The sequence below is a fragment of the Rattus norvegicus genome, chromosome 5 (genome assembly GCF_021556685.1).
Source record: "Rattus norvegicus strain SHRSP/BbbUtx chromosome 5, alternate assembly SHRSP_T2T, whole genome shotgun sequence".
Lineage (NCBI taxonomy): Eukaryota > Metazoa > Chordata > Mammalia > Rodentia > Muridae > Rattus > Rattus norvegicus.
The window spans coordinates 138,830,498-138,842,788 of record NC_141538.1 but is presented as its reverse complement, the minus strand read 5'-3'; the positions used below and the strand labels follow the sequence as shown (position 1 = coordinate 138,842,788).

The 12,291-nt window shown below is 47.8% G+C and overlaps 1 protein-coding gene across 2 annotated transcripts; it reads right to left on the bottom strand.

The window, feature by feature from the left end:
* Positions 1-3,559: 3,559 nt before the first annotated feature.
* Positions 3,560-9,278, bottom strand: Svbp (small vasohibin binding protein). Of its 2 annotated transcripts, none has more exon segments than NM_001038992.1 (3): positions 3,560-3,979; positions 8,656-8,805; positions 9,184-9,278. In NM_001038992.1, coding segments are annotated over 2 exon segments (201 nt in total). In that variant the 5' UTR covers positions 8,770-8,805; positions 9,184-9,278; the 3' UTR covers positions 3,560-3,892.
* Positions 9,279-12,291: the final 3,013 nt, after the last annotated feature.

The window sequence follows — 12,291 nt, the reverse complement described above, 5'->3', positions numbered from 1 at the left end:
AGTTTGTCTGTTAAAATCGAACAAGACAGAAATCCTGCATGCTATTACATCGTATTCTAAAGCTGCACCTTATGGAGAACAACCAGGGAGAGTCTGTCTTCAGGCGGGAGGGACAGCAGGACTGTTGGCTAACTGTGCCATTCCTCACACGGTGGCGCCAGAGCTCCTCGGCAACATGTCTGCCTTTGAAGTCTAAAGAGCAGAGTGTGGCCAAGTGGTGCTCAGCTGTCAGCTCACCATGTAGTAGCTTATTTCCCAGAGAGGAGGTTTTCTGAGATTCCTCCTGGGCTTTCGCCCAGGGAGAGATGAAGGGTACCATGAAAGTACGTTGAGCACATGAATGAAGCCAGAGCCAGGTTTGGTCTGAACCCAGATGGTGGTGATTCTCCTTCCGGAGCACTGCTCCCTTCCGAGTGGAATCCTCTGTGGGAACCCTCCTGCTTTTTGTAGTCTGGTCCTGAGTGACATGTTTAATCTCTGTAAGCCCATATCCTCATCTGAGTGTGGAAGATTTACTTCCCCGACAGGAAGACAGACAGACAGACTAGGGCAGTTCCAGCTGGGTTTTCTTGAAGTATAAACTGAGTATGCCTGTCACTTCAAGAAAAAGTTCTGTTGCCAGGGGTGAGGGTAGGGGTGTGTCTGAGGAGCTGGAGAGCCAGCTCAGCAGTTAAAAGCACTGGCTCCTTTGACAGAGGACCGAAGTTTTGTTTCCAGCATCAACAGGTCCGTGAAGAGGGCACAACTATGTGTGGCCCTCTTCAGGGGTCCCACACCCTCTGTGGCCTTATACACACATGCAAATACTTAGAATACATTTTTTAATATGCAAGCTGGAATTTTGGAAAACTCAGGTCTACAACTATGAGCCTAATTCCTCCCTAATGTCCAAACATTTTCCAATGGGATCAGCAGGGTATAAGCTAATATGTAATTTCCTCTAGGTTTTTGTTTTATGTTTAGGGTGAAATGTTCAAAAGTTTATTGTCATAAACACCACTTACATTCTCTGGGTTGTTAGGGTTCATAAATGAGGGTTTTTTTTGTTGTTTTTATCATTTCCCCCCTGGATTTCTATCATTTAATTGGATCTCTATTATGAAAGATGGATAAAAGGAATTCTTTAACAACTCTTTAACATTGAAAAACTAATTTAAAAAAAAGATTTTTAGTTTTAGCCAGGCATGGTGGCACATGCCCTAGACCCCAGCACTTGGTCAGTAATGCAGCAGGCCTGCTGCAGACATCCCTGAAACACATGTCTGCGGCAGAGACAACTATGCCTCTACCCCAAGAAGCAGCTGGGCGATAGGCGTTTGGCTCCTAAGGGACCAGTCTGAACATTCCCTTCAGAAACCCGACTCTAGGCCTGGAAGAGCAGCCCCAAGATAAAACCAAGTCCCTGGACTGTCCTCACAGAGCACACTGCTGTTATGTGTGTGTCAGAGAGAGAGAGAGAGAGAGAGAGAGAGAGAGAGAGAGAGAGAGAGAGAGAGAGAGAATCCTAGCTTCCCAACCCTCATTCCTGGCTAGTAGCTCAAATGGGAGTAAAGGGTCACATAACATATATCTCTGTGTATCTCTGGGTGTATTGGACCTCTGTGATCATCAGGGTCTAATGTTGTTCTAGTCAGGCATATTCGTTTTTTCTACCACCTGCTCATGTAGGAGGGAATATACTTTCTGCTTTTTTTCTTTTTTTGAGGGGGAAAGAGGGAAGGGAGAAAGGGAAGGGAGTGGGGGGCAGAGAGGGAAAGGAGGGAGAGGAAGGAAGGAGGGAAAGAAGGGAGCCAGGATGAATGGACAGGGGAAGGGTTTGCAGGCCTCCCTGTCCACTGTCACACAGACACAGCAGTAACAGTGGGAAGTGGCACCCAGTGCAGGCTACCTCCTTGCTACCACAACCTCTAAAGAGCAAGGGTGCCTTTTAAGGTTTACAGACACTCCAGTCTGAGTTAGCGCACAGTTGTGCTGTTTTCTGAGCACCTACTGTGTGCAGATGAACTTCAGATGTGGTTCTATCCATCCCCGACTCAAGTGAAGCAGAGCAGTAACATTAAGACATGAAGACTGTGGCACAGGAAGCCAAGGGACTTGCCCCATCCCCCAAGTCCTGACATAAGCGCTTCTCAGTGATGACCCGGGACTCCAGCTTCTCAGTTCTCAGCAAACTCCAAAGACCTGGTCCTCCATCCTCTTCAGCCTTCTGCAGTAATCCCCTGGCTCTGTCATCATCCCAGTAAGAACGGCCTCTGGCCCTCTGTTCCCTGCGCTCTGCTCTCGTTTCAACCACAGACATTGTAACCCATGAGCTTTAGACACCTTCCAAAGCCCCTTCTCTCTGCCAGTTCTCATTCACAGACTCAGGGTCTCACTATGTAGCCCAGGTTGGCCCTAAACTCCCAGTCTCCTGCCTCAGGCTCCCACGTTCTGGTCTAGCGGCATGAGCCCACACGGTGGTTCTCATTTACCTTTCACAGCTTAGAGCCAGGCTGTCCTTCTAATCCGTGCCCTGGGGACACACACCTCCTGCCCTTCTTTGCTTCCTCGTTAGCTGCTGAACAAAGTCCTGGTTCATTTCCTCACGACTCTCCATCTCCTGGGCCTCCCTCCAAAGCCAACCAGGGCTGGAGAGCACTGGGCAGCGCTGCTTGGTGTCCATGTCTGCTCATCCCCGGGGAAGCCTCACTGCTGCCCAGCTGTCACCCATGCCTCCATTCTCTATAGAACTCGACTACTGTCTCACACCCTCTCCTCCCAAGCCTCCATCACCTCCCCTTTCTCTGTCACCTGGCTTCTTGCTCCTCAGAGAACCTCCATACTGCCTTACCAAACCCACCAACTCCTGCATTCTTTCCCCTGGAGAAAACTAATGAGCTGTCCTTACTCCAAAGGCAACACCACCATCACTGTCCCAGTGGACATTGGATCCCATCCCGCCTCCTTGTCCTTGTGTATATGTGCCCGTATTTGAGACAGGGTCTCACTATGTAGCTTTGGCTAGCCTGGAACTTGCTATGTAGAACAGGTTGACGTCAAACTCACAGGAATCCACTGCCACTGATGGAGGGATTTAAGGGCATGCTACACCATACCCAGATTTTTTAAAAAAAAAGATTTACTTATTTTATGTATATGGGTACACTGTAGCTGTCTTCAGACACACCAGAAGAGAGCATCAGATCCCATTACAGATGGTTGTGAGCCACCATGTAGTTGCTGGGAATTGAACTCAGGACCTCTGGAAGAGCAGTCAGTGCTCTTAACTGCTGAGTTATCTCTCCAGGCCCCAGATCATTTTTTTTTTTAAAAAAGACCTATTTTAACTAGGTGTGTGTGTGTGTGTGTGTGTGTGTGTGGGGGGGGGGGGGTATCCTAAGAGGCCAGAAAATGATAGATACCCTGGAGCTGGAGTTTCAGGTGGTTGTGAACTAGGAGCTGGGAACTGAGCCTCGGTCCTCTGCAAAAGCAGCCAGTGCTCCTAACAGCTGAGTCATTTCTCCAGTTCCCCTCACTCCAGTTTTTGTTCCACTTTCTGTGAGCAGGCATTCCCTCTAAAGCAAGGACAAACATTTTTGTATTTTATTATTTTTAGGGAAGAAACACAGTTTCACAAGAAACAATGATTTTTCTCAAACAATAGAAAAAAGATCTTTTTGAAAAAATCCACTGTCCTAGATGAAAAGTCTACCCAGCAAGCACTGGGCCAGTTTTGAGAGTAAAAACCAGTGAGGTGGAAGTTACCTATAGGAAATTCAGTGCAGAGGTCTCCACAAGTCCTGATCAGTTCTGTAAGGCTCCAATGGGCCAGCTCGGCGGCAGCGGCGAAACAGTGGGAATGAGCTCACAGACAAAGGCCCAGTCCCTCTGACTGACTGGGATGCAGGCTGGCTCACTCCCCGGGGGGCTGCATCTGCTTACAGAACTCATCAAACTGCTGCTGCTCCAGCTCCGTCATGACTCTGTTGAGAGCATAGATCTGAATAGAGAAAGGTACATTAGCAATGGAACCAGCAGCATGGACACCCGACTCGGGCAGGATGGCAGCTTCACAGGGCTGAGGAGAGCAGCAATGAGGCACGGGGCTTGGTCTTTATGCATGGCACCTGACAGCTAGGAGGGAAGCACAGAATCAGTTCTGGGAACTGCAAGTGTGTCAATGTGGAGCATCCACTGGGGAGCTGAGGAGCTGAAAAAAGACAAGACTGTCTGGGCCTCAAAGCCACTCCAGGGAGTCTGCGTTTCACTTGCCGGCTCTAGAGAGCAGCAGACACTGGTATGCGGGGTCAGCCTGACTGTGCTTCGAGGCCAGTTGGGAGTGGGGTGGGGGGATTATCAGCTACTTAGGGGGCATTTGCACACGTCCAGGGAGGAGGCAGTAGGAGGCATGACCTGGCGCAGGCCATGTACTAGGGAGAAAGCCTTGAAAACACTCTGACCCCTGTATATGTCCCACAACACACACACAAAAGTAGTAAGGAAAAATGTCCAGGAATAGAGAACTAGTCACAGAACACAGTGTCCACCACCAATTTAAGAAAGAGAACTTGGGGCCAGAGAAATGGCTCAATGGTTAAGAGCACTTGTTGCTCTTGCAAAAGATTTGGGATTTGGTCCCAGCACCCACCTGGTGGCTCACAACCGTCTTTAACTTCAGGTCCAGGGAATCTATGCCCTCTTCTGGCTTCCATGAGTACCAGGCACTCACATGTTGCACAGACATATATACAGGCAAAACACTCATAACAATAAAGCTATCTGGGGAGCCCTTGGGAGGTAGGGGGGGGCTCTGTGGGTTTGAGGCCAGTTTGGTCTACATAGTTCTAGAATAGCCGGTGATGCAACAAAAATAAAACAAAAATCTTGAGAGGCAAAGGAAGGGTAGAACTTGGAGCCAGAGAGAAATGTCTCAGCAGTCAAGAATGCTGCTGCTCTCACGACGGGACTGGGGTTCAGTCTTAGCACCCATGCTCCAGGGGCACACACACTAATATACATGAATAATCATTTAAAAAAGAATCAAAGAAAAAGAAGGCTGGACAGTGACTCACACCTCTAGTCACAGTACTCAGAAGGCAGAGGCAGCCAGATCTCTGTGAGTTCAAGGCCAGCTTGGTCTACATAAAGTATTCTAGGCCAGTCAGGGTTATAGAGAGAGATCCTGTCTCAAAACAAAGGAAAATGAACCTGAGGCCAGACCTAGTGGCACATGACTAACAATCCAGAAATATGAAATGAAGTGACTTTTTTGTCATGCTATGAAATACTACTCAGAGTACATACTACAGAGGTAGTGAGTTCACATAGAACAGTAATGGGATGATCTGCATTAAATCAAAGTAGTCGTGTGAACACACACATCACCAGAAGTAGTACTGGGGCTTCCAAGTTACTGATCTATTTCCTTCTCCCCCACTCTTTTCCTTCCTCCCTTCATCTTCTTTTTTGAAACAAGGCCTCACTACCTTACTCAGGCTGGTCTTGAATTCATGTACTCATCCATCTACCGTAGTCTCCCAAATGCTAGGACTATAGGTATGTGCCACTGGGCTTGGCTTCAAGTTGATTCAGGCTGAGTGGTAGATATGAAGGTGTTTATTTTTCTTTACCATACATTATTTCATTAATACTCTATACTTTCAGAGCATAAACGTCTCTGCCTTGTACGTTTGATGCCTGCCTGCCTTTGTGATTTGTATGTTACTTTCTGTCCTGGGACTGACAGGGAGATTAAGTAGCATTCCCAGTCTAAGAAGCATAACAGTAGAAGAGAGGGGACAGTATGCAGAGCAAGAAAAGGTTTAAGACGTCCAGGGTCTCTGAGACAGGGAGTGACACTTTGGGTCTGCAAGTCTTTGGGTCACGGCAGTGCTATGATAAGTGTGGCTAAGCTATTTCAGCTCCAAATGAGCTTCCTATCCCATGCATGCCTCTCCCTCTCCTTCACAGCTAACTTTCTGGAAAGATGCTATCTTTATGCTCTCCTTCCCGAGGAAATGCTGGCACAGTCCTGTGGAAGATTACTTCCCATTCCAGGAAACACAGACAAAATAGCAAGACAGCTGGGGAGGAAGCAAATGGCAGACTGCAGTGGGGGTATGGCTCAGTGGTAGAGCACAGGGACATACAGGCTCTGGGTTCAAGCCCCAACACCACAGAAACAAAACCAAGGGGCCACAAAGTAAGAAGCACTGATCAGACGCAGGCCTGCCCTCGGGAACAGCTGCACTCTGGTCACAGCACTTATTCCAGGATTCCCAAAGGCTAAGGGGACACAGTAACACCTGCCTTGACATTTGCTCACACATGTACAGGCCCGCCTCAGGCTGACACAAGGACCTACAGGTGCCAGCTGCTGCCAGCATGGACATCCAGTCCGACAACCCAGCAAACACAACCAGCTGGTCCTTCTAAGTCCACACGGTAAAAGCACACTGGCTGCCTGGAAGCATGGTGACTCCAGGTCATGGTTACTGCTGGTTATCAAATGCCTGCAGTGTGCCAGGCACTGTAGTAAGTACTTTACCTATGTAATTTCTATTTCAGTTCCTTCTAATACTGTGAGGTAGATCCTACCACCCTCATTTTACCAAAGAGGCATGGAGGAAGTGATGTTCACAAGCATCCTTTCCCACATGCCATGGGAAGAATGCATGGGAACCAGACAAGTAGATGCTCGAAGGACGGGAACAATGCTCTCCACACCTAGCTTTCAGTGGGCACAGTTTGGGGGCAGGGGCTGTTTCTTACAGCGCCCCTGGAACTGCCTGCTAAGCATAAAGCAATTAAGATGGACAGCTTGGGTCTAGGTTAAGAAATGGCATGTTTGTTCAAAGAACGGAAGACTTCTGGAATTACTATGGTTATTGGAATGCATGCTCCGAGAAGGCAGAACTGTTCTCTGTCTTGGCAAATCATGTGTCTCAAGTCCATAAACTTCTACCTACCCATAGCAGCAGCTGGATAGTTATTTAATTTTTTTTTTTCCAGAGCTGGGGACCGAACCCAAGACCTTGCGCTTGCTATGCAAGCGCTCTACCACTGAGCTAAATCCCCAACCCCTGGATAGTTATTTAATAAATGGATCCAATAAACGAAGTCTGACAATATCAACTGTCAGTCTCACACTGTCAACAGGACAAGTTTGAGGAATCCTTTGGAAGCCATTTGGCAAGGGCTCGGAGAATTGATTGGCACCTGGTAATTCCTCTTGTCCAATACCTGACAGAAATCCTAGCACAGGGGCCAAAGAAGCATCTAAAAAGTTTTTCCCCCACCATGAATGTTTATAAAAAGCAAAACTAAGTAATTATAACACCCATCACAGGAGGAATGGGTAAGTACCCTAAATGAGGTGGTCTGGGGGCTGGAGAGAGGGCTCGGTGACTAAGAGCCTCGCTGCTCTCCCCGAGGACCCAGTTCCACACTCGGCGTCTGTGCCAGGTGGTTTCTAACCACCTGTAACTCCAGCTCCAGGGCATCCAATGTGCTTGTGTAACCTCCACGGGCACCTGAACTCATGTCCACACATCCATCACACACAACGAAATCCACATCTTTTAAAGAGAGGTTTCTAGTGTAGACACTATAAAGAACAAAGAAGACAGGTTCTTAAGAGTACCGTGACTATCTCTAAAATGCCAGGCAGACAAAACATACACCACGTACAGGTAAGGTATCCATCTATTTGAATGAAAATGTGTTCAACAAAAGGGCTTAGCCACAGAAAGGGAGAAAAGGTGTAAGGCAAGAAACGGTCAAAGGAGACGCCACATTTATATGTGACTTTATCTTAAGAAAATTCTAGGAAAATTTGACACTACTGCCACCACTACCAGTCTGAGAAGCTGAATACCAGGTGCTTCTCCAAAACATACGCAACAAGGAGGCAGAAAAGACCAGCAAGCTTTTTTCCTAATGCTAAATATTAAAATACTTGTGTCTGGATGTGGTTCGTTAGCAATGTAAACATTTTAAAGCTTTTTATTGTAAAACGATTCTAAGTGTTGAGAGAACAAAGAAGCACACTGGTGGGCTCAAAGCTTGGGCCTTTACATGGTTCCGAGCAGACACGTAAAAACCTGCTGTTGCTGCTGCTGTTCCTGGTGGTGCTGGTGGTGGTGGTGGTGGTGGTGGTGGTGGTGTGTGTGTGTGTGTGCCACAGCAAGTCTGGAGGTCAGTTTTATGGAGACTTCTGTTCTTTCAACTATATATGGATTCTGAGGAACAGACTCAGGTTATCAAGCTTCTCCGGTAAGGACTTTTACCATCTCGCCCACCAACTAGCTACTTTGTGCATCAAATGCACATGTGTACCGGGTCATAGGTCACACTGGCACTTTGTGCCTTCTCCTCCCACCCTGATCCCTCTCTCACCATGCATTTTTTGTTTTCATGCATTCCTCACATCTCTAACACAAAAGGTCTGTGCTAGGAGTCAACTGGCAACCTGGTACAGGTTGGGATTCTGCCACTAACTTGGTGTGTGACTCTGGGCTTCCACTTCACCATTTGGGACCTGGATGGACTCTCTACCTCTGGAGGGACCAATGCCTAGGGACAAGTAGGGACCCCTAGTAAGTTTTCTCTGTTGTTTTTTCTTCCAGCACCTTCTCTAGCTGACTCAGATATACAGAGCTCCCTCCTTAGTCTCACCTCTGCTCTTTGTCTTTGCTTCAGCTCCTGCTGGGCAGATTTCTGTTTAGCCTTCTCCACTCTGAAGGCAGGTTCTTTAACTTTGGATTTTTCTTTCCGGGCAGGTGGATCCATGGTTTGGCTTCCGAATGCTTCCTGATCAGCTCTGACCTGATGGTATAAAAAGAGAACCGCTTGCTAGTCTTTCTCCCAACTCCCTAGCTTGGCAGGTGAGGCAGGGTGCCCTGGAGTCCCACTGCCAGCACCTTGCTGTGCGGTCCTAGTCGAGTCTCCTCACTTCTGAGTCTCAGTTTCCTGCACAATGGGACAGCAGTCATTTTCTGGTATTTCCCTACCAACCCCGGGAGAGCAGCAGATGAAAAGGCCCGAGAAAGCAGCTACAAGCCGGGGGCTTACGGTAGGGCCGGGTCTCAGAGGCCGAGGGGCAAGCCACTCCGTCCGCAGCAGCCCCCTCAGCCAGCCCCGCCCGCCCGCCGCCCGGCCCCTCCGCAGCAAGATGGCGGCTCGGGGGTCCGCGCGTTTCCTTACCCGGCCTCAGGCTCCCGAACTCCGCCACGTCGCAGACAAGCCCCCACGCGGAGTTTACCCTAGCCTCCCCCTTCCGCGGGACCGCAGCGCCCAGCCCGCTGCCCTTGGACTGGGCGGGCCCCGCCGGGAGGGCGGGGCCGCGGCCTGAGATGTCCCTCCCGCAGAAGCCACTGCGCAGGCGTAGCGAGCACACCTGGGCGTGGCCGGACCGGGAGGGGCGGGATCGGAGGCGGGTAGGGCGGGTCCTGTGGTTGGAGGGCGGATCCGGGAGCAGGAGGGGCGGGACCTGGGGCAGGGACATTCTTACAAGTAACCAAAGCTTTTCCTGGCTTCTAGTTTCTGGGACAACTGTGAGGCTCTGAAAGGCAAAATCTGATTCCTGTGGTTGAAATTGGCTAGCACTGGAATTCTGAGCATCAGGTTCTAAATCAAGAAAGTCAGGATCGCTGATTGCTTCCTTATTGTTTTATATAGATCTAAAAGGAGGATCAAATGAGATCCTGTATGCCACAGTGCTTAGAAAGCTTTGATCTATCGGTCTATCTGTCTATCTATATCTATATATCGATCTATCCATCTATGTCTATCTATTTTAAAATACAGGGCCCCTAGCGGGGCCTGGTGGTGCATGCTTTTAATCCTAGCGCTGAGAAGGAGGAGACACAAGGATCTCTATGAGTTAGAGACCAGCTTGGTCTACATAATGAGTTCCAGCCAGCCAGAGCTACACAGTGAGACCGTGCCTCAACAAACCAAACCAAACAAAACAAAGTCAAGGCCCCAAGCCTGTGCTAGGCAAGCCCTTTGTTACTGAGCTATACCCTCAGCCTGACAGAAGTTGAGTTGTATTAGTTAGGTTTTTTTCTTTTGCTGTAAAAAGACACCATGACCAGGCAACTCTTATGAAGGACAACATTTAATTGGAGCTGGCTTACTGGTTCCGAGGTTCAGTCCATTATCATCATGGCAGGAAGCATGGTGGTGTGCAGGCAGGCTTGGTGCTGGGGGCCAGAGAGGGTATAGAATCCCCTGGAACTGAAGATAAAGATGGTTGCAAGCTGGGTTCTGGGACCAAACCCGGATTCTCTGCAAGAGCAACAAGTGCTCTTAACCATCGAGCTATTTCTCTACATCTTGTTCTGAAGGCAAACAGGAAAAGACTGTCTCCCACATGGCCAGAAGAGTCTCAAGGCCCAACCCCACAGTGACACACTTCCTTCGACAAGGTCACACTTCTTATTAGTGCCACTCCCTGAGCCAAGCATAATCAAACCACCACAAGCATCATGACAGAAGTATATTCAGTCAATACACACGAGCGCGTGCACGCGTGTGTGCACACACACACACACGCACACACACATGAGGTGGGAGGTGGAAAGAGAGGGAGAAGAAGGGGGAGAAACAGCTCACAGATAATCAAGAGGGTGTAAATTAGAATTTCTAGCTACCACTTTCATTTGTTATATTAGCAAGAAATGTCTGAGGGAGAAGGAGGAAGAGCTAGCATAATAACAGTAGCTACTTCCCTTTGGGGTTTCCTATATTCTAGGCAATATTCTGAGAGCATTGTATTATTAAGTCCCCTATTCCTCATAAAGGCACAAGTACCAATACAATATCTAATCAGAAACAGGCATGGAAATGTTAGGTGTCCAAGGTTACCCAGCTAGTAAGTGCTAAACAGGCATTTTAGACAGGGCTCAGAGGACATTGGCCTCTGGAGACACATTCAGATCTGCTTTTCCCTCCCTCTGTCACTAATAATCCTAGCACTCCAAAAGGAGAGGCAAATGGATCCCTGTGTGTCTAAGTCCAGCCTGGTCTACCTAGCAAACTCCAGGCCTGCTAGGGCTACACCCAATGGGAAGCCTACAAGGACAATAAACGTCTTTCAGTCTGAGTTGTCATAGTCTTCTCAGAGGCCAATTCTGCAGTAGATCTCAAAACCTCAAAAATGGGCATAATCACATGAGTGTGCACAAATGTGCACACATACAAACACACATTAGTACATGCTTCTATTTTGACGAGATATCAAAATTAGTCAAATTCTTAAGAAACATAAAGTGGTTGCTAAGGGCTTGGGGGAAGGGGAAAGGAAAGTTATTATTCAATGGATATAGAGTTTATTTTGCAAGACAAAATTCTAGAGATTTGGTGCACAGCAATGTGAATACTTTTACATATAGACTTTAAAATGATTAAAATGCTATGCCTCTAATCCCAGTTACTGGAAAAGCTGAGGCAGGAGAATCACAAGCTGAATGCCAGCCTGAGCTACATATAGTGATTTCAAGGCCAGCCTAGGGCAACTTACTGAGAGCCTGTCTCAAAGAAGTAAGAAGACTGGGGATCCGGGCTGGAGAGATGGCTCAGCGGTTAAGAGCACTGACTACTCTTCCGGGGGTTCTAATTTCAATTCCCAACAACCACATGGTGGCTCACAACCATCTGTAAAGAGATCTGATGCCCTCTTCTGGCGTATCTGAAGACAGCTACAGTGTACTTCTATATAATAAATGAATAAATCTTAAAAAAAGAAGAAGAAGAAGAAGAAGAAGAAGAAGAAGAAGAAGAAGAAGAAGAAGAAGAAGAAGAAGAAGAAGAAGAAGAAGACTGGGGATCTAGCTCAGTGGTAGAGAACGGTGTGTGGGAGACTGTGAGTTCAATGCCCAATACCAGAAGGAAGCAAAATGTAAAATGGCAAAGTGTTTTTACCCCAGTTTTTAAAAATTGGCCCCAACCATTCATTTAAGCAACTTCACTTTTAAGGACTTGTTATAACTAAATGACCAGAAACAGCTCTGTCTGTAAGGCGGAAGCCTGTAATAACCAGCATCTTACCATCGGAGTTAAGATGAATGAATGGGCTGGCTGTGGTAGTACACACCTTTGATCTCAGCACTCAGGAGGCAGAGGAAGGCAGATCTTTGTGAGTTCAAGGACAGCCTGGTTTACAGAGTGAGTTTCAGGACAGCTAGGGTTACATAGATAGACTCTGTCTCAAAACAAAAACCAAACAAACAAATGGACGAAAGAGTAGCTTTAATAAAATTCAACACAGCCATTAAAATAGCACAGGAGAAAGCTTTATGATATAATACA